The 23454-nt window shown below is 47.1% G+C and overlaps 1 protein-coding gene across 4 annotated transcripts in view; it reads left to right on the top strand.

Annotated features, from left to right (window-relative positions):
- Positions 1-23454, top strand: part of LOC147021338 (GTP-binding protein Rheb-like) — a 79705-nt gene that overhangs the window by 25165 nt on the left and 31086 nt on the right. For all 4 annotated transcript variants that reach the window (XM_085891196.1, XM_085891195.1, XM_085891193.1 and 1 more), the window contains exon 3: positions 15176-15243. In XM_085891196.1, coding sequence (XP_085747322.1) covers positions 15176-15243 — 68 coding nt within the window. The remainder of the gene's footprint in view (positions 1-15175; positions 15244-23454) is intronic.

Below are 23454 nucleotides of genomic sequence, written 5' to 3'. Positions count from 1 at the left end.
TCAGGATGCCCTCTGGAGGATTCTTGGTCTTCCTGGGGTGCCACCAAAATGGATCAATCTTGTATCTGAACTATACTCTGGAACTGAGAGTGCTGTGAGATGTCTTGATACCATCTCCGACTTATTTACAGTTGTTACTGGAGCTCGTCAGGGGTGTGTACTGGCCCCCACACTTTTCAGCGCTTGTATATTGTGAATTCTGGGGGGGGGGGGGATGTCAGAGAGATCAATTTGGGAATGCCAAGATTTCTGAACTTGATTTTGCAGATGATGCAGTCATCTTTGCGGAGACTTTAGATATCCTTTTGGGGGCCCTCGAGGTGCTGAATGAGGAGTTTGAGCCGCTGGGATTACGGGTTTCCTGGGTCAAAATGACGATCCAGGCTTTCAATAACATCTTGGATACTGCTATCCTGTCTGTACCTGTTCGGGGTGAGGATGTTGACGTCATGGAGGGATTCACTTACCTTGCCAGTAATATTCATATCTCTGCTGGCTGTGAGCCAGAGGTCAATAGACATCTCGGTTTGGCCTGGGGAGTCGTGGATTCACTGGATAATGGGGTGTGGCGCTGCTGGTACCTGTGCAGGAGGATGAAAGTCCGAGTCTTCAGGTCCTTGGTGCTTCCAGTCTTGCTCTACGCATGTGAGACTTGGACTCTGACCAGGGATCTGAGACGGCCACTTAATTCCTTTGGTACCAGGTCTCTTCGGAGGATCCTTGGCTATCGCTGGTCGGACTTTGTGTCCAACGAGCAGTTACTGAAAGAGACTCAAATGAGATTTATTACCTGCATAGTCCATGAGTGTCAGCTGTGGCTGTGTGGACATGTGGCTCGTTTTCCTGACGCTGATCCTACTCACCAGATTCTCTCAGCGAGGGAGCCTCGTGAGTGGAGGAGGCTAATGGGCCAACCACGTGCCTCGTGGTTATAGCAGGTTGATCGGTATATCAAGGAGATGGGGATGAGCCAGGCATCTGCCTGGAGGATGGCCAGACGGAGCCCCCTGGAGTACCAGCGGAAAGTGGACACAGCGAAGCGCTACTCCGGCGCATGCTCCCAAAGCTGACCTGGCCTGTTGTGAATATCCCTTAATCCCCCCCAAATTGTCCAACTTGATGGGTTGCCATTGGACCTCAGTTTCTGTATAAGCCCATACAGCCTCAACACTGTTCATGTCTCACCTCTGTGCGCATCTGACCATAGTTGTGTGTTTCATCGTCCCATTTATGTCGAGAGAACATTTCACCACATCTGTTTTATGATCGGGATTATTGTGTTGCTGGAAAATGAATCCTCGCCGAATGACTCTTTGCTGAGGCAATGGCATCATGGTGCAGTCGGTTTGCCATCACGGCCTTTACCTGTCAGCATTCGGTTTGCCATACATTTTGTGTAGATCACCAATATCATTGGCTGATATCCAAGGTGACCCAAGATAAAGAGGGCCCATGTGATCCACTGCAAAGCTTCAATTACACCTGCTGAGCTACAAAAGATTACTGATATGTTGGACAGAGTACAAAAGTGTATGAATGTGAATGGAGACCACTTTTCAGAATTTTAATGTCATTGTCATGTTTAATAAAACTCATGGTATTAAGATATTGTGCATTATGTCTTGCATCATAACGTGTGTTCAAAGAAACCCAAATAGGCCATCTTTGTCTTGAGCATCCTATACAGCCCCAAACTTGCACTGATTTTCTACTGTGCTTCACTGTTAATGTTGTACATTGACTGTCATGCTATTTTACTCTCCACTGTTGAACTCTCGTTGATTGTCGTTGAACAATTTAATCTTGGATTTAGCATGCATCTCGACAGCTTTATTTGTGGTACGATGCTCATTTCGACCCTTTGGTTTATTTCCCATTTTGAAGCGTGGTTCTCAACAAAGCAAAGTGTTCAAGACCAGTTTGTGTTAATATGCATCTGGTATTGAGGTAACATTCATCCATTAAATTAAGCTCGATCATAGGCTGAGCTGTACTCGACCTTCCATTGCTGGAAGAACATCGTGTAAGAGGCTTAGCATCACTTCGGGAGGGTTTTGGCCGTCTCAACCATTTCTATTTTTAACAGCACCGATTTCACATACCCTCTTTGGTCTTGCGTACGGCTCCTCGTGAAACAGTCTTCATGCAGCTTTCCACATGGACTCTTTCACCAGCCATAACCTGTATTTGTACACATTTGCCAACTGGTATTTTGGTCCTGGAAGCCAATATATATATATATCTATATATATATATATATATATATATATATATATATATATATATATATATATATATATATATATATATATATATATATATATATTTTTTTTTTTAATTCACCTGTCTGCTCCTGGAAGTAGTGAGACTTGCACTTTTAGAGACTTTATTAGCAGTGGCACTTTCTCATTGGTTCGATGATGACAAATCTAGTGTAGTAGATAGTAGAAAAAAATCGTGCAAAATTATGATACAAGCATCAGATTGGGCATTTACGTTCTGCAGGGCTTTCTGATCAAAATCCAAATTTTGAAAAAAAAAATAAAAAACTTCAACAAAATTTGAAGTCACAGCCGGCAGAAATTCTTGAAGCGCAAGTGAACATCCCAGACAGAGAACCAACCAAGGGGAGATGCAGTCATCATTGATGGCTCAGCACTTATCAATGCCCTACCTCCACGCACTTCAAAGATATTTGATGACTATGCCAAAGAAGACATCATCCCAAAGGTGGAATCCTATGGTGCCAGGTACAAGAGGGTGGTCGTAGTGTTTGATGTGTACAAGAAGTCAAGTTTGAAGTCCGAGGCAAGGTCGAAAAGGGGGCAAGGAATCAGAAGAAGAGTGACAGGAACCAGTAAGACCTCAAGTAACTGGAGAAGCCTTCTTCAAGATGACAGCAACAAGACTGAGCTGTTTCACTTCCTTGAGGAAAAGATGTGTGAAGCACAGACGACAAGCACAGTCATTGTCACAAAAGGAGAAGATGCCATTAGTAATACAAGGAAGTCACTGGATACTGTGTCTCCATGTTGTCATGAAGAAGCTGACACTCAAATATTTGAACACGCCAGGGATGCAACGACTGATGGTAGCAAGTCCATTATCATTAAGGCTAATGACACGGACGTACTAGTCATAGCAATATCTGTACTGCCATCCTTACAGGAACTAGGTCTTGAGAACATGTGGATTGCCTTTGGCCAAGGAGCCAAGGCGTTATGGATTCCAGTCCATGAGGTAGTTTCTGCAATAGGGCCTGAGAAAACTCGAGGAATCCCATACTTCCATGAGTCACTGGATGTGACGTCGTGTCTGCCTTCCGCGGTAAAGGGAAGAAAACTGCATGGCAGACTTGGAACGTCTTTGATGATGTTTCTGAAACATTCACCAATCTCAGCCAGCATCCAACATTGATTCGTGATCTTGACTTTTTTGAAGTTTTTTTTTTTTCAAATTTTTCAAAATTTGGATTTTCCAATGGCCAATCAGGCAGATTTGATTAGAATCCCCTGGAGAACAAATGTGCCAAATTTGATGCTTGTATCATCGTTTGCACGATTTCTCTCAAAAATTGCTGTTATCTGCCCCACCAATCACAGTATCGATAATTAAGTCGTTCATTTTTCTTCTTACAAAACGATGGCATTCTTGTCGTATTTGCTTTTTGTATCCTTTTTTCCTCGGTCTACAACTACTTCTAAACCTGGATATAGCAGAAACACGACTTGATTTGTTCAAGAGTTGAATAGCCAACGGCTGTTGGGTGTACCTAGACCGATATGTGGAGGGTATGGCCATGTAATTATTGTTCACACAGGGCTATGTTGCGTGAAATAAACCAAAAGTGGATGTTGTGATGAGCCTTTCCACAGTAATGGGTAACCATTGTGTTACATACATAGTCCACATTAAGTGTGTCCAGTTTATCTTGCAAATGAGGGGAAATAAAAGACTGACCCCTCCACTACTGGAATCCAACAGTAAGAAGGTAATCTAACCCAGCACAATTTATTGATGGGGTGTTTTTCGCATATAGCGTAGGCTCTCGTAGTGATGACTATTAAACGACCTCTGACCTGCTCAAAGCCTTCTGTAACAAACGTGACTTTGTACCGCAATCGGAAAGCCAGATTTTTGTACAGCTTTTACGGCGATATGGACTTACCACTAATGTTATCCTTTGTTACACATTTGTCATTAAGGTTATCACAAAAATAACTACCTTATTTTTAAAGGTTGTGCAGCTTGAGCATTTTGTTTCTTTCATGACGAATTGACTGAGAACATAACGATTGTTACTCTGTTTTCAACCCCCCAGCATTCACATTAAAGTATATTTTTGGCAAATTCAGGGTGTGGGATATCATAAGTAAAGCATTTTTACACATATAATCTCAACCAGTCTCAATCAAAAACGTATGTGTTCATATAAAACTCTTGATAAATCTATGTAGTTTTTAGCTCGCCTGTTCGAAGAACAGAGAGCTATTGCGATACCCCCGGCGTGAGCGTCAGCGTTAGCGTGAAAATGTTAAAGTTTTTGGTGCAAGTTATTTCCTTTCTAATGTTTTTATCTACCACACTATTTTACTGATTACAATATACAAATACATATATTGCTTTAAAATTATTTGGATCAGACTTCACTGCAATGCTTTATAAAAAATATTGTTGTAGATTTCCGCCCGCCAGCGTGCGAACGACCAAATCCAGCCAATGGCGGCTGCTCTCGCCCACCAAACGGACAATCTAGTCGCAGCTTTCCGGATCAAACGCCGAAATCCTGCAATTTACACACACAATGTTTTAAGCACACCACAGCCTAGTCAACACTCTACCCGCGCTACAGGGTCAATCGCCGAATTGTTGATATGTCTAATTAATCGCGCGGGCAGACTACCGAGACACTGTACCTCAACGGGGCCGCTTGGAAACGAGCCGCTTAAGCAGCTCGCTTCGTTTTGGGATAACCGAGCGGGGTATTATCGCGAAAGCCCCGTTGGATCCGATTCTATTTATCGGCTATTAAAAAGCCAGCTATTATTCCGAACTCAATGCGGCAGTCCATTGAAGGAAAAGGACGCGATGAACGGGTTAACATTCACACAAGCACATTTATTTGCACACACAACACATATGCAGTCATGCAGTCATGTATGCAATCAGGCGAGACAAACAAAAGCGATGCAGTGTACAAGCACGCAATGAATGGGGGTAGGGACAAGACACGAGCAAGAAAAACAACCACCACCATTCTATTAATTACGTACACTTACACAGTTCTACCCACGGACATGGCGCCACAATGTTCATTCAAAACAAACAAAGAAAAACCCCAGGAAAGACGAGGGGTAGACTGGACCTCTTGGGTCTTTATTTGCACGGAGCTCTGATGACCGCAGAAGCTCCGCGAGGCCGGGCTGGTTACCTTCACCTTCGTGGTGCCTCGCTGGGGCGACCCGCTACGTCCCGTCCTCACGACAGCTGGCGTGATCGCGGTTCGGCCCAGGCCTCGTCTGACGGCCTGGTGATTTGGGCCCAGCAGGCAACACCTCAGAGGAACGAACGGGTCTTTTGCTCTCTCAGAGTTGATGCTCTCTTTTTAAGAGCCCTTCCGTCCCTCAGCGCCGCTCGGACTGTCCTGAAGCCCGATCACCTCGGAACGTTCGTTGCTGGCTGGCGACTTCTCTCCAGCTCTCCCCACGTCCTGCACACGAACACGCAGTTCTGCGCGGCACGGCAGGCTTGGCCGCGCTCTCAGCTCCCGTCTCCTCGGCGAACCCAGACCTCCACTGCCCTCCACTGGACTCGAACCTTGCTCTTCACACCACTCCAAACCCCGACCGACTCAACTCCAAGCTTGGCGCTCTGCGCGCTGTTATATAAGATCTGTGAGGCGAGGTTTGATCTCCGCTCTCTCTCACCTCTGACCCCCCACCCCCCGCTGGCTCCGCCCCCCTCGATCTCCTGATCCGAATGCGAGGCGAAGCTCGAAGCGAGTGGACGTGGCAGAAATCACAGTCGCTGGCGCCCACAAAGGAGAGCGGACATTGTGGAGATCACCGGCCCTGCACAACGATCACCGGCCCGCGTCTGTTTGCAGCGATGCTGTTTGCTGGGTGCTCGCCGTGGCTGGCACAAAGATGGCGGCGTTTACAGAGTTGAAGGTGAAGCGATGGTGTTCGTTGTTGGTTATCGGGAGAGATCTGGTTTAGGAGATGGTGGCTGTGGTTGGTGTTGTGGCGAAGGGTGGTTGTGTGAAGGCGGTTGTGGAGAAGGTGGTTGTGAAGGTGGTTGTTCGTTGTCTGTGGGGAAGGTGGTTGTGGTCGGCGTTGTGGAGAAGGTGATTGTGGTGGTTGAAATGCGGTTGGTCCAAAATAACGATAGCAAAAGAAAAACGGCTACCTCAAAGATCACAGCCCTGATCACAAGAATAAACCCGCTAAACATCGGTGGGGAAATCTATCTGAACACAGACTTATCGACATAACTGATGTGAGGACCTATATGGTGCTCTGTGAATTTCCACAACCGTAACACTACCCCCTCCCCTTTTTACAGACTCGGCCCGAGTCGTCGAATTTTTGTGTGCCTTCATGTGTAAGTTTCCCCTCGTACATTTTATCTTCGGATTCCTGAGTGCGACATTTGATATATCCGTGTCCCAAAAATAAATAACCTAAGGGCTGAGTAACTAACTAAACAAACTCGCTCATGCAGACGACTTAAATATATTGCCGGCGCTAAGACACACATGCAGGGGGAGCAAACCATGTACAATTTTAACTTAACCTTAACTTATAAATTTACACTAAACCATGGCCCAGGACTGATGGACTCTGTGGGAAAGAGAAGGCATGGCAAAGTTAGTCATAGTTTTTCAGGGTGAGCGCTCCGCAGCTGAAGGTCGGATGTCTTCGGGGCCTGTTCAAAAGGCCCCGTTGTCTGTCGCAAAAACCTTTTCATGTCTTCAGCTGCTGGAGGCAACTCACCCTAACCCGGCATGCCATATGCCATCCCACAGGCCATTTTTCAAGCAGGGAGCTAGGCTGCCCAAATGCAGTCTCTGGCTCATGAAACAAATGCAGGTGTGAACGGGGAATGTGGCCGGCTGCACAATGCAGTCTTAGGCCTCCCCCTGAAATGAGCGCAGTGAACACAAACTGTGCACGGGCTGCACCAATGCAGTCCCCGTGTGCGGCTGCCTGCAAGGCAGTCTCTGCAGAACACTGGATGGTCACCGATGCAAACAACACCTGAATGTATGGATGGAAACGTGGTGCACGGGCTGCCCAATGCAGTCCCGTGGTGTGGCTGCCTACAGGGCAGTCCCTGCAGCTCACACGATGATTCTGGTGCACATGGTAATGGATGGAATGGGGCAAATGTAAACAAGGGCTAGCAGGCATGGGGTCAAGGCAAAAGGCAGGCAGACAAGGCATGGCAAGGCCGGCACAGGCCGTTGTAGCAAAAACAGGCCGGCAGATGAAGCTGACCGGCACAGGCCTTGTCGCAAAAACAGGCCGGCAGGTGAACCTGGCCGGCACAGGCCTTGTAGCGAAAGCAGGCCGGCAGGTGAAGCTGGCCGGCACAGGCCTTGTTGCAAAAGCAGGCCGGCAGGTGAAGCTGGCCGGCACAGGCCTTGTAGCGAAAAGAGGCTGGCAGGGGAAGCTGGCCGGCACAGGCCTTGTAGCAAAAACAGGCCGACAGGTGAAGCTGGCCGGCACAGGCCTTGTAGCGAAAAGAGGCCGGCAGGGGAAGCTGGCCGGCACAAGCCTTGTAGCAAAAACAGGCCGGCAGGTGAAGCTGGCCGGCACAGGCCTTGTAGCAAAAACAGGCCGGCAGGTGAAGCTGGCCGGCACAGGTCTTGTAGCAAAAACAGGCCGGCAGGTGAAGCTGGCCGGCACAGGCCTTGTAGCAAGGAGGTGTGTGGAGGGAGTGCGGTGGTGCTGACTGGTCTGGAGGCGGGCTTGGACCTACCCTACTGTCTCCCTCCCAACCTATCGCTTTTGCCTGTCTCTGTCCATACCCACTCCCTTAATTTGCAAAACTCAACCAATTTAGCCCCATCTTATTTTTTTGTTTTATTTTATTTTTATTTCTCCCATTATAAATTCCTCTCCCTAACCCCCTTTATAGTCTCTGTCCGGCTAACCTACCGTGTCTCCTAGCCTACTCCCAACCCCTATGTTCCCTTCCTGGAGGGGAATAAAGGAGAGCTGGTGTCCTGTGCCGAGGCCCAACGAAGCCTCAGAGTCGCCTCCTCAGATCTCAGTGATCTCCTTACCATGGTGAGTCCAGCAGCCCACAACGAGAGTGAAGGGATGGATGGTGCGGAGGGCTACACTTCCTAATCGACCCTAACGTTTATTAATCTTAAACTACCCCGGGGCTTTCCAAAAGTGCCTGTCGCTTAATCTATTGCTTCTACCAACCAAGATTCCCGTCGCCTGTGTTGGTGCCCTCACAATTTTGGGCTTTTCCCTCAAATTTTCCCTCGTGCCCTCGCACGGTTTCATGGCTGGAACGCGTGGCTCCCTTGGCAGGAACTATGCTCTGCCGATTCTCAAACTATGGCACCCTCGGGCCCTGCAACTGTCTCCGAGCCTACCAGCTCCCTAAAATCGTGGGGGTTGCCCTCTCTGGCATTGCCCCCCTCCAATGCCCACGTGGCGTGTTGGGGCCCGGGTCCCTTTCCGAGGGTTGCCCGTGCCCAGTACACTGCCCCCGTGGCATTCTGGCGCTATGGGTCCCGCATCGTGCGGGCCCACCCATGCCCACTACGCTATCCCGGCCCCCCTTGGGCCCTTGGCCTACCGCGGCCGACTAGCCCGGTGCCTGGGGTACCCACTAAGCGATACTCACCGTTCGCAGCCACACTCCCAGCCGTCAACAGGGCTCCTGCACCCCTCCAAACAGATTTCAAGCCTACATTCCCACCAACAGCGAAACGACCTCCATTTTGTAAATTTAGCTAACCCACTAACTCTCATTACTCTGACCCCGGGGTCCCTTGGGTGGGAATCGCTCCTTCCCCCAATCACTTATCGCATCATGCATACCACATTCGCTCCATACACACAGGTTCGCTGGCCCTCACATACTCAACAAGTACTTTTTCACTTCAACTCATTTCATCGCTCACATCACTGATCTCGGCCATTCTTCTTCACTAAATCCCATAACTACCTCGTGCTCCCTCATCATCCCTTAAAATATAGCACGTTCCTTTTAACACTACGTAGCTAAGCTACGTCCCCTCTACACATTCAATGTTTGTCCATGTCCTCAAAAATTCCCATTTCCATCCGAAATCTATCCTAAAATCCCTCTAACTAATCCATTCCACGGGCTCTATGAGGACTTATCCCTGCCCCATGAAGCCGGTCTAACTAAACTAACCCATCCCCCTAACTAGTTATGTCTGTGCCCTAGCCAGGGGGTCTTCCACCCCTTGCCTGCGAATCCTGTTTACCCGAAACGGTGAGACGCTTCTTCTTTTTAATGCGTGCACCAGCGCGGCAACTCTCAACCTGCGCTCTTTCCCCGTGATGTCATGGCAGCTGTTCGCGCTTCGCGCACCTCGTCCCTCCTCGGACAGTAACATCCGGCAAGGATTTTCCTTCTGCCGGATTCCAACCACGCAGCCACGACGTCACCCTGCGCATCCCAAAGCAAGCCTCACGTTTTGAGGGGTTCCCCATGCGAACACATATGCTCTACTTGTCGGAGCTTTACAAACACGCTCGCGTGGAGAACCCATCCGGTCCAAATTCACAATCCAGCCTACCTTCTGTCCGTCCGCGGGATTGGCTAACATCCACCGCGTGCGTTTCCGGACCGGATTTCACTTGCGCAGACGCGCACGTGGCGGCCTCGTGCGTAGCACAGCACGGACCTCACGCGCGCTGCCTTGCAAATCCGACACGGTCCCCAAAATAGCTACGGCCGCTACTCGGCCTTTGTCCCTCGTCTGGTCCCGTCCTTGTCGCATTCTCACGTCCGCACTCCCGCGTGCCATGACGCTCACACACCCCGACATGACACTCTCACTCGGCCATGCGGTTGCGTGTTCCCGCATACCGATCGTCATCTCTTTCACACCGCTCTCTCACACACGCGGTCTCTGTTACACCCGCGGTTTCTCTCATACACGGGGTTTCACTCTCACACGCGGTTTCTTTCACACACGGCTTTTCACCCACGCATGCCATTTTACTTATGCGTGCCCTTTCACTCGCGCTATGCGTGCGTTTCAGCACACCTTTCAAAACCACACACACCGGAACAACCACGCTGGGGATTTGCGCTACCAGAAGGGGTCCCGTGGCCTTCACATCCCCCAAGCTTCGCGTGTACCCGTCCACAGCACTCGCCCGCTCTACCTCGCAAAGCTTGACCGGACCCACCTGATCGTGATCCGCCTCAAGGGAGCATTGCGTCTCCCTCCGTTCCTGAAGGAGGCTATCCGGCTGCTTGTACCGGGCCACGACACATTCCCCGATCTCCCCATCATTGTCCCTCGCTAACTCCATGTGTGTGTGTGTGTGTGTTCTTCTTTAGTTTCGTCTCTTTCGTGTAGTTTCTCCTCTACCTTTTCTATCTCCCGCGTGTCTGGTGTTTTTATTTCCGTTGTCTTTTCGTGTCTATTAGTTTCTTCCTTCGTTTTATTCAATTCATTCTCGACTGTCTACCTCCCGCGTCTCTGGCAATACTTCTATTTCCTTCGTCGTCGTCACCTCTACCTCCTTTAATTTCTCTGTTATTTCTTTCAATTCCTTTGTCTCCGTTGTCGTCACCTCTACCTCCTTTCATTTCTCCGTTATTTCTTTCAATTCCTTTGTCTCCGTCGTCGTCACCTCTACCTCCTTTAATTTCTCCGTTATTTCTTTTAATTCCTTCGTCTCCGTCGTCACCTCTACCTCCTTTAATTTCTCCGTTATTTCTTTTAACTCTTCCGTCCTTCCCTCGTGTCTGAGTTTTTTTTAGTTTCCCCGATAATTGCCATGGCGGCAACGCTCGTCATCAACTGTCTGAGTTCATACACTTCTCGTCCAATCGTCATTATTTTCTCCGTCAATTCTTCCTCACCCGTTATCGTGGTCCGAACCCCCGCCACACTCCCCCTCGACTAAGTATTTCCTTCAGGTAGCGTCCTGGTCCCGTTTGCAAACTCCCGGAGCATTTTTACATCATCCGCCATTGTTCCCAGATTCCAATCCTTGTGCTTCATCGCAAGGTCCATGACGTCCATTAACTGCTGCATTGTCACCTGCCCTGGCCGCATTCACTGACCACGTTCAGTGCTGCAGTTGTAATAATAAAAATAACCAGTGGTGTGGCATAGCCACTTTTCCCATCCCTGGGGTAAAGAGGTGTCCTCCTCACGGGTGTCCTGGACCATGGGTTCATCGAACTCTACATCTAAACCACCCTGCGCCCTCTTGCCTTGAGCCGCCATTTTGCGTACGGTAATAAAAAATTTGAAAGCCCGGAATTTAAAGGGAATTGAGGGTCGCTCTACACACCCTTGATCCAATTCCCGTTAATTTGGTTGGAGGCGGGATGGATTTTAATCCCACTCCTTGACAACAGTGTTGTTGATTTCCACCCGCCGGCGTGCGGACGACCGCTTCTAGCCAATGGCGGCCGCTCTCGCCCACCAAACGGACAATCTAGTCGCAGCTTTCCGGATGAAACGCCGAAATCCCGCTACGGGTGTGTTTTAAGCACACCACAGCCTAGTCAACACTCTACCCGCGCTACAGGGTCAATCGCCGAATTGTCGATATACCGAATTAATCGCGTGGGAAGACTACCGAGAGACTGTACCTCAACGGGGCCGCTTGGAAACGAGCCGCTTCAGCAGCTCGCTTCGTTTTGGGATAACCGAGCGGGGTATTATCGCGAAAGCCCCGTTGGATCCGATTCTATTTATCGGCTATTATTCCAAACTCAATACGGGCGTCCAATGAAGGAAAAGGACGTGACGAACGCGTTAACATTCACACAAGCACATTTATTTGCACACACAACACAAATGCAGTCATGTATGCAATCAGGCGAGGCAAACAAAAGCAATGCAATGTACAAGCACGCAATGAATGGGGGTAGGGACAAGATGCGAGCAAGAAAAGCAACTACCACCATTCTATTAATTACGTACACTTACACAGTTCTACCTACGGACATGGCGCCACAACGTTCATTCAAAAGAAACAAAGAAAAACCCCAGGAAAGACGAGGGATAAACTGGACCTCTTGGGTCTTTATTTGCATGGAGCTGTGATGACTGCAGAAGCTCCGCGAGGCCGGGCTGGTTACCTTCACCTTCGTGGTGCCTCGCTGGGGCGACCCGCGACGTCCTGTCCTCACAACAGCTGGCGTGATCGCGGTTCGGCCCAGGCCTCGTCTGACGGCCTGGTGATTCGCTCCCAGCCGGCAACGCCTCAGAGGAACGAACGGGTCTTTTGCTCTCTTAGAGTTGATGCTCTCTTTAAGAGCCCGTCCGTCCCTCAGGGCCGCTCGGACTGTCCCGAAGCCTGATCACCTTGGACCGTTCGGTGCTGGCTGGCGACCTCTCTCCAGCTCTCCCCACGTCCCGCACACGAACGCGCAGTTCTGCGCGGCACGGCAGGCTTGGCCGCGCTCTCAGCTCTCGTCTCCTCGGAGAACCCAGACCTCCATTGCCCTTCACTGTACTCGAACCTTGCTCTTCACACCACTCCAAACCCCAACCGACTCAACTCCGAGCTTGGGGCTCTGCGCGCTGTTATATAGGATCCGTGAGGCGAGGTTTGATCTCCGCTCTCTCACCTCTGTCCCCCCGCTGGCTCCGCCCCCTTGATCTCCTGATCCGAATTTGAGGCGAAGCTCGAAGCGAGCGGACGTGGTAGAAATCACCGGCCCTGCACAACGAGGAAACCCCCGCGTCTGTTTGCAGCAATGCTGTTTGCTGGGTGCTCGCCATGGCTGGCACAAAGATGGCAGCGTTTGCGGAATTGAAGGTGAAGCGATGGTGTTTGTTGTTGGTTATCGGGGGAGATGTGGTTTAGGAGATGGTGGCTGTGGTTGGCATTGTGGCGAAGGGTGGTTGGCGTTGTGAAGAAGGTGGTTGTGTGAAGGCGGCTGTGGAGAAGGTGGTTGTTCGTTGTCTGTGGGGGTGTTGGCGATTGTGGAGAAGGTGGTTGTGGTTGGCGTTGTGGAGAAGGTGGTTGTGGTGGTTGAAATGGGGTCGGTCCAAAATAATGATAGCAAAAGAAAAACGGCTACCTCAAAGATCACAGCCCTGATCACAAAAATAAAGCCCGCTAAACATTGGTGGGGAAATCTATGTGAACACAGACTTATCGACATAACTGATGTGAGGACCTATATGGTGCTCTGTGAATTTCCACAACCGTAACAATATTATTAGACTAGTCTTTTAAAAACGAAAAACGATAAATGTCTAAACAGGCGAGCATTGGGTGGCTTCGACACCACTCTGGTTAATATAACAGTTAAGGCAAAGATTTATTCCCATCACGGTGAAAATTTTTTTATCTGCACGCTTTAATTTTAGGACAATAGCTGTTTTTGCTGTAAATAGAATATATCTACATTTATAAACACCTCAAAACATATTAGTGGTATTCTATGGATACTTTAGGAATTCTGTGATAGCTCCTGAAGATAAGACCCTTAAATGTAGCATATTACTGTGGAACAACCCTGATATAAACTAGTGGGCCTGCTGGTTCATTGGACCAAATTTTCAGTGGGCTTCACTGCCTTGTAGCAAACTTACTTGCTGTATTGCTTGAGCATTAGCTTGCCTTTCACCAAGCCACAGATTATACTACTATTATTATTGTTTATAATATGAGTATTAATTAATATATGCTTTGTTACCATGTTGTCATTATATTTGTTATTTCTTCGGTAATTAGAATGCCTTACGGTGTTTGCTTAATGGTTAGGGTGGTGGGCTTGGGATCCAATAATCCTGAGTTGAAATCCCACTTGGTTGTTCAATTAATACCAGGTGGGGTTGACTCTGCCTGTCATCCTTCTGAGGTCGGCAAAATGAGTGCCAGCATGCTGGTATACTGTGGTGACCCGTCCAGGATTGTGTCCAACAGCCAAGGAGACTGCTTCGGCAGCACCAAAGCTCTGCACAGAGTGTGGTCCCAATGGATGGATGGAGAATGCCTTGCTGTGGAAGGACGTATGAAGCTGCTCTATACACCTTAACATGGCGTGCATTTAAGTTATGGGAATTCTTCCGCGTTCTTTGGAGTTAATAAACTTGATCAATTCAGGAGGTCATAGCGATCATTTTGGTGCGTCAACCTCCATATCAGAAAGTTCCAATAGAACTCCACAAAAAGCATGCCTCACACACATCTCATCCATTTATAGTAGACTAGATGAGCCTTGAACCCATTGGGTTCCCGTTGTGACAGCGGTTGATATAAAAAATCATTTCAAAAAAAAAAAGATAGCTCCAGCGAACTATACTGCTGAGGTTGTTTGCATTGATCAAATTCTCCTGAAGAGTACTTGACTGAATCGGGAATTGATTTTTGAATAATTTTTTTTCGTTGCCCGATTTGAACGAAACTTTACTGCACACCACCAGGCGAAGGTGAGTAAGGTGGCCCTAAAATTTTTGCGCTATCTTGTACCGTTTTGGCTGTATTTCGGGAACATACATACATACACACACATTATATATATATATATATATATATATATATATATATATATATATATATATATATATATATATATATATATATATATATATATATATATATATATATAATGAGTGGTGAGCTGTCACAGCAACGGGTTGTGGAAATGAGAGATGGTTTACTCATTTTTGCCAGACACTGAGGAACTGTCATTGCTGCCCTGCCCATCACTGCTCCCTCCTCTTGATGTCATCTGCTGTTTACCATTTTTAAGTCAAAATAATCCAAACTTTATAAAATACCTTTTATTGAATGTGACCAAGGCAGCCTGTCCTGTTTGACACAAGACAACATCGCGTCAATCATACCAGGAAACAAAACAAAGTGGATGCCTCATTTGCATAACCCAACACATCATGAGTGATTGTACATTTAAATGGCCACTTGTGTATGTGAACTCAATTCCATGACTGTTCTGTTCTTGTCATTTTCAGCCTTTACCAAGACATTGAACGTGAACGGTCAGGAGTTCCACCTGAAGCTGGTTGATACAGCAGGCCAGGTGAAGTGTTCTGCTGGGACTTTGGAACAGATTTTTTAGCCATTGTTTTTTTTAATTGAGCTGGTAAAGATCCCGAAGACCCCATCGACCCTGTTCGACCCCATTTGACTCTGCAGACCCAATAGACCACGTTCTAACGTGGTCTAGACCCAATAGACCACATTAGAACCCCAAGACCCTTTGGAACCCCAAGACACTTCAGAACCCCAAGACCCCATTAGACCCTTTAGAAGCCTGAGACCCCTAAGATCCCCAAGACCCCTTATACCTGTAACTATTGTTGGAACATACCCTTTAGACTCCTTAGACCTTTTAGACTGCTTAGACCCCTTGACCCTTTAGACTCATTTGGCCACTTTTGATCCCTTTAGACCTTTTAGACCCCTTTACGACCATGCATTTAGATCGCTTAGACTCCTGAAGACATTTACACCCTTTAAACCACTTGGACTCCTTGACTCTTAGTCTTTTAAATCCATTAGACCCCTTTAGACCATAACTGCTATTGGAAAATACCCTTTATATATTTAGACCCCTTAAGACCCTTATAGACCATTCTCTAACCCTACAGAGTCTTTGTATCATTTAGACCATTATACCCCTTCCACCACTTTGACCCATTAGACCCCTTTAGACACACACCACACAAACATCTATACAGTTTTCTTGCAATATACAGACTATACTTTTTTGGCAAGCACTGCGCAATTTCCACCCACCCACGGGTGTGTGCTGTGCTCGTTTGAACAGAATTTGTATATTAGGTCACTGAATTGATTCACCAATCAAAACCGAGAAACATCTTATTTTTGAGGTCAAAGGTCAAGGTCACATCCAATCGTAAAATTCCATCTGACTTGAAATTTGAATGGTTTTCATATTGGGTCACCAAACACCAGAAGTATCGACTTAGCTGTTTTGACATGTCATTGGTTTCCATGACAATTTCACCCCATTATCATCAAATGGGACCTTTTGTGAATTTATTATCACCATATCTCAATAATTAAGATATCAAATTGAAACTTACACAACTTATTTGTATGTATGTGTCGTATATGCGAGTAAAATGTGGTCACAACTTGTCAAAGGTCAAGGCCATCCGAAACATTTAAAACGCACAGCTCTTCGGCCACAATTAGAATGAGTAGGGCACTCGGTAGAGCGCATACCTCTGCCACGTAATGCCTGATCCACGAGAACATATCGGGCCCAATACATTTTTGAAATATCATGCCAGACAGTACTATATCGTTTTTGGCCCCATCTGTCAATGGTGAAGAATAACTTAAAAAATTAAATAACTCTCGTATCCAGATCCGGCTTCGGATCTTCACCAAAATCGAATCAACTCGTCCTTGCGACACACACTATACCTGTCCACCGCGTTTCTTCCGAATCCGTCCACAACTTTTTGAGATATCGTGCTATATATCGTTTTTGGCCTGATCTCTCAATGGTGAAGAATCACTTTAAAAATTCTAGTAGTCTCATCTGGATGCGGATCTTCACCAAAATCTAATCGGTTCGTCCTTGTCACACACCGAACCTGTCCACAAAATTTCATCCGGCTCCGTCCACAACTTTTTGAGATATCCTGTACACAGACAAACAAACAGACAGACAGAAAGGGGTGAAAACACAACCTCCTTCACCTTCAGTGGCAGAGGTAAAAATGTATCAGCCAAATTTGTTACGCATAACACTTGACAAGTCAAATTTTCGAAAGTGCCAAATTCCTGTTTCCATGACAACTATTGTTTACTTGGATTTCACAAGCATTGTGCAATGCACAACATCTTTCTTGTTTGTTTGATTTGTATGCATTCCTAAACTGCTGGATGGAATGAGTTGATATTTGGTGGTTGTGCTTGTGTGCACGCCATAAGGTTTTAGGCAATAAATCATTTGCCGTTGCAGGGGAGAGGGAATTGGGGGAGACGACGTAAATTCTCCATGCAACAACTGTATGTGCCGTATAGAGTCACCCGGTGGTAGTCTCAAGTCATTTGTGGAGATGACTTGCAATTGTTGCACTGTACACGTGACATGGTACACGTGCTTTACTGGCCCCTGCTTGGGGGGGGGGTGTAATACGTTCAATAGGGAGTTAATGTTTCTAGTTTACTTTAATTTTCATAAACGTAAACAAAGGTGCTCATGAACGTAGCTGAGAGAATATGAGCTGATGGAAAATCTCACTTGTGTGATAGTGGCTGAAGGATGCAAGCGGGATTCCTGCTGGCTCCATCACAGTGATTACACTGAACAACAAAATTTTTTTACTGGAGATGTGTAAAGTGATTTAGACTAAGTTGGGTACGCTGATTTCAAAAATCATAACCGTTTTGCTGTATCACGTCAGGATTTTCAGGAACAGAAATATTCCCATTGCCTAGAAGTCAGGATTTCAATGAAATTTACAAAAATTCATTTATTCATTTATTTCATCATGAATGCTTCAAAATTATAGAAATTACAGAAAAACTCCACTAGAATGTAATTAAAAATGCTTTAGGCATTTGGCTTTGCGTTTGTGCTGCTCTGTGTCAGTTTCACGATGCAGGAACCAGCAGAAATCGCCCATCATGTTCGGGTTGTGCCGCCCTTGGTAACGCGTCTCCATGAGTGAAATCTCTTGGTGGAATCGCTCGCCGTGCTCGTCCGAGACTGCTCCCAAGTTGTCAGGGAAGAAGTTCAGGTGCTGGTGTAGGAAATGGATTTTCAGGGACATCCTGGAGCCAAGTTTCCTGAAGGACTCCAGCAGCTGCTGCACTATTTCTTCATAGTTGTCCGCGCGCTCGTTCCCCAAGAAGTTGTCCGTCACAGCTTTGAAGCTCCTCCACGCTGCCAGCTCTTTGGGGTTTAGAGTTGTCGGAAAAGTTTCGTCCTTCATAATCTGTCAGATTTGCGGTCCAACAAAGACACCAGCCTTGATCTTGGCCTCCGACAAGGTGTTGCCAAACCTTTCCTTGAGGTACGCCCACGCCCATTCAGATCCATTGCCCGTACAAAACGTTTCATCAAGCCGAGCTTTATGTGGAGTGGTGGAAGGAAAACCTTGGCTGGGTCGACAAGGGCGACATGCTTCACGTTGTGTCGACCAGGTACATGCTCTTTTCGCTCTTCCCAATCTTTCTTTGTCCAGTGATTCTTGTCGTCTCTGCTATCCCAGAGACAAAGGAAGCACATGTATTTCATGTAGCCTGACTGCAGCCCTAACAACAGCGCCACCACTTTCAAGTCTCCGCAGATGTGCCAGTTGAAGTCATTGTACTTGATGGAATCAAGCAGCTGCCGCATAGTCTCATAGGTCTCTGTCATGCCGAACGCGTGAGCCAGTGGGACTGATGGTTTCTCGTTGCCATTGTGGAGCAAAACAGCCTTCAAGCTGTTCTTCCCCGAGTCGATGAAGAGGCGCCAGTCTGCAGGATCGTGATCACACCCAAGTTCTTTCAACAGACCGTTGATGTCACTGCAGAATGTCATCGTGTCTTCCATCTCAAAGAACTCAGCCATGTCTCTGTGACGTGCTCTGAACAAGGATATCTTGGTGTTAGGTTCAAGTAGATTCCACTGCTGCAGCCTTGATCCAAGCAGCTCTGCCTTCGCCTTTGACAGCGAGAGATCTCTTACAAGATCATTTAAGTCTCCCTGGTTCAGAAGGTGTGATTCTTGAGTGTCGGGTTCAAAAGGTTCATCATCACCATCCTCTTCACCACTGCTTACAGCTATGTTCTGATCAGCTGGAGGTGTTGGAACGGGGTTCTCGTCATCATGAGGCACAGGTTTACGAGCAGAGACGCAGTCAGCGTACTTGATGTGACCTTTATTCTTCTTGTTGAAGCCGGCGATGCTTGTGCAGCAGAAATAACAATCATCATGATGATTCTGCGGCTCACGCCATATCATGGGCACCGCAAATGGCATGCTCGCGCGCTTGCCCACCAACCACTGAGTCAAGGTTGTGTGACAGCTTGTGCAGCATATGTGTGGTGCCCAGCTCTGTTCTTGGTCCCCCACCTTACACCCGAAGTAGTGAAAGTAGGCGGCCTTCATTTTCACTGCTGTAGATATACTTCGCTGTTGATCTTTTTTGGTATACCGACCACAGACATAACAGAAGTTGTCAGGATGATTGGTACAGGAACGCCTACTCATCTTTATCTGAAAGAAAGAAATATAACACAAGTTAACAACAATTGTACGAAATAGACATGTTAAAGACATATGTAAATTTCATTGAAATCCTGACTTCTAGGCAATGGGAATATTTCTGTTCCTGAAAATCCTGACGTGATACAGCAAAACGGTTATGATTTTTGAAATCAGCGTACCCAAATTAGTCTTAATCACTTTACACATCTCCAGTAAAAAAAAAATTTTGAAATTTGTTGTTCAGTGTTATCCAGCCGGGTTCCTCCATGCCTTTGGCTCGCAATGTCACTCACATTTTAAAAACACAGCCGAGGCGGCAGGAGTTTTTGTTTTTTTTGTACACCTTGTCGAGGCTTGTACGAGAGCTAACACACAACGCACAGCGAGGGGGCATGAGACAAGAGTGGTGGGAGTGGGAAGGACAAAACAGTGGAGAACAGAGACATTAGGAGATCTGTGGAAGGGGGAGGGATGGGGCGGGGAACACGGGGTATACAAGATGGACATTACAGGGACTTTCAGGAAGGAAAGCAGGGAATTTGAAGGAAATGGGTTTGGGGTGGATTAACGGGGGTAGAAAAGATCGAGGATCTGGATGGGAGACGACAAGAGATGGTGGTGAACAGCCGATTTGAAGGTCTGGAGGGAAGAATGGGATTGAACAGAGTGAGGGAGTTTATTCTAAAGGTGGGGGAAAAAAGATGAATGAAAGAGTGAAGGTGATTTGTGATTTTGCTCCGCTCCCCCCTTCTCTGTTGCCTGTTTCATGCAAACATTGGCCTGAACCTCTGCATGACGATGTGTCCTCAAATGTATGTGAAAAGCCAAGGCAGTAGTTGAGAGTTTTAGATGATATTTTGTGCTTTGATATTATTCCCTTTATATTTTAAGGCTAATTAAGAATGATAGTAACTTCAGTCATGAAGTTAATTAAATTAAACTTAATATTGTTATGGTTGTGGAAATTCGCAAACCACCATTCAAGTTCCCCAGAGATCAGTTATTTTGATAAGTGTGTGTTCCAGGTTAGATTTCCCCACCGATGTATAAAGGGAATTATTCGTGTGCCGGGCTGTGAATCTTTGAGTTAGCCGTTATTCTGTTCTATCTTTTATTTCAAAGAAAGAACAACTCGACAACTTCCGCCCCGATATTCTGAGAAGAAAACAGAAATGACGGTTGGGGCAGGGCCCTCTGAACGGCGTAAACAAGGATGACTGTTATTACAACAACAAAAGATGCAAGCCCGATCACTCCTGGGATTTTCCCCCGCACGCCGGGAAGGGAGGGGCGAACGCCCCGGACCCGATCAAGGGCCGTGTTGGAACGCCGAGTTGAGGAGTTGGTGAGTTGGTGGTGAAGCTGGCAGTTGTGGGCGAGCAGCAGTTGAGCTGAGGGCAGTCGGTTGGAGAGCCGTCGAGTCGGTTGGAGAGCCGTCGAGTCGGTTGAAGGGCAGTTCGTTGGAGTCGTCAAGGAGACGGCCGTGGAAAGTCAGGCGCGCTTCCAGGCCCGAGGGCCTAGACCAACCAAGCTGCCATGACAACCGCTGCCGCGTTGGCAACGAGCCAGAGAGACAGGGTTCCCGAACAAAAACCCATCGAGTTACCACAAGGGTGGCGAGTTAACCTGCCCGGCTTCTCGGAGCCCCTTCGGTCATCCCGGCTCTGAGGAATATTAAAGGCTTACGAACCTGTGTCTTTTTCTTTCTTGGGTTTTTGTATGAAAGTCTGTGGCACCTTGTCTTTAAGTAGAATTGTTGTTAAGTGCCTGTATATACTTGCATTCCGATAGAATTCGGCTGTGGGCTTTTTGCTCGTGTCCTGTCCCCATCCCCCCATTGACTGCTTACGTGCCGAGGGTGGAAATAAATACCCATTGTTTGAATGTCAACCTGCTCGTTGCCTCCCTTCCTGTATTGACTGCCATGGTGCGCTCAGGATATTAACTGGCTATTAAGGCCGATAAAAGTGATCATTTGGTCCGACGGGATTTGGCGATTTATAACCGCTCGGCTTCGCATACGGAACGAGCTGCTTAAGCGGCTCGGTTTCGTGCAGGTCCCGTCGAGGTATAAACTCCCGGTATTTCTGTCCGCGCGAATAATTAGGTACATCGATAATTCGGCGATCGACCCTGTAGTGCGTGGACAGAAGATTTGGCTGGTTTATGATGCGTTGAGGCATCCGTGACTGGATTTCGGGGTTGGTCCGGAAAGTCGCGACTGAATTGTGGCCTTCGGTGAACGTGCGACCGCGATTTGGCTGGAATGGTCGTCCGCACGCCGAACGCGGCTGAAACCACAACAATATATTCATTTCTTTCACAATCGATTCAAATCGTGTAAAATATTCCCACAATTCCTGTCGCTCTCTGGGCAAAAACATTGAAAACCTGAAGGAAACGTGGCCTCTACCATGGTGCGGGGTGTGGCCCACGTCCGGGATCTTACCTCTTTGCAGGGTCTGCATCTGGGATCACACATTTGATTTGAATTGTGATCCTGTATGTACAGTATGTAGTTAATTTCAATCGGATTGTGTGTTTGATTCGTGTTTTCCTTTGTTGACATATTGAAGAGTATTTAGGATTAATTGCACCTTTTGTGTTTAATATGGCTGGTGTTGGCTTAATGGTTCGGGTGGTGGGCTTGGGATCCCAGGATCCTGAGTTCAAATCCCACTCGGCTGTTGAATTAATACCAGGTGGGGTTGACTGCCCGTCATCCTTCCGAGGTTGGCAAAATGAGTGCCAGCTTGCTGGTATCCTGTGTCGGAGTGGTGACCTGTCCAGGATTGTGCCCAATAGCCAAGGAGACTGCTTAGGCAGCACCAACGCTCTGCAGAGAGTATGGCCCCAATGGATGGATGATACTTTTTCCGTTTTTTTATTTTATTGAAAACTCTGGGGAAAAAAAAGAAATGATCCCAGTGGATCCCAGTGGGACCAATCCCAATGATTTTGAGAGGATGTCAGGATGATGACGGTCTGGTAGAACCCGCAGCTCTGATACATGGAGCTCATTGGCCTTGCCCTGCTCATGGGCCTTTTGTGCCTTCTTGGTGATGTCATATCATATGCAGCAGCTCAGTGGTTGATTGGGTAACACCTTGTTGCATTGACGTCATCACCCTCATTGGTGTGGGTGAGATCTCCAGGGCTGTTCACTAACGTTGTGTTATGGGTACCAATAGTAGTCTGGTCTTCTTGGACATCCCTTCATACCACGTCCCCCTTTTTACTATCTCAGAGTATGGTCGTGTGTCCTTCGCCTTCTATGCTATAAATAAATTCGTGTTCCCAGGTGTTCTGTTCAACAGATACCTATGGTTCCCAGTCTAGTCCAGTCTTGTCGAGCTGAGTCTACTCGTACAGCATTGATGTATGTGGAGTGACAGAAAATAAACATTATTAGAAGCATTTTTTACAGATGTGTGTGCGTTCTTCGACAAAGGAAATGCAATTGATTTGATTTAAAATGATTGAGTTAATTGGCAGATGATAAACGTTTTTTTGATTTAAGCATCACTTGTTATTTTGATGATGAAGCCGTTTGGTTTTTACACGCCCGATATATATATATATATATATATATATATATATATATATATATATATATATATATATATATATATATATATATATATATATATATATACATCGGGGTGTATTATGTGATACCGGTCGTCTGTCCGTCCGTCCGTCCGTTCCTGTCCGCACTCGAACTCCCAAAGTTTTCAACTTTCACGTTTCATATTTGGTACATAGGTACAGACTGTGGAGATGGTGTGTCGCGACATAGTTCGTCATCTAAAGTGGTTGCCATGGCAACCAGGATGCTGTTTTCCATGTCACACAATTCTGTATATACCTTCTTGTTCTTCATAAATTGACGTGTTTGAATATATAATTTGTGTGTGTGTGTGTGTGTGTGTGTGTGTGTGTGTGTGTGTGTGTGTGTGTGTGTGTGTGTGTGTGTGTGTGTGTGTGTGTGTGTGTGTGTGTGTGTGTGTGTGACAGAAACTTTTTCGGGCGTATATTGTGCTCACTTACGCT

Source organism: Eptatretus burgeri, chromosome 8 (assembly GCF_056783735.1).
Source record: "Eptatretus burgeri isolate ZD-2024b chromosome 8, Ebu_testis_v1, whole genome shotgun sequence".
Lineage (NCBI taxonomy): Eukaryota > Metazoa > Chordata > Myxini > Myxiniformes > Myxinidae > Eptatretus > Eptatretus burgeri.
Note: the sequence above shows the minus strand (reverse complement) of the source record. Positions and strands in the feature narration are given on the sequence as shown.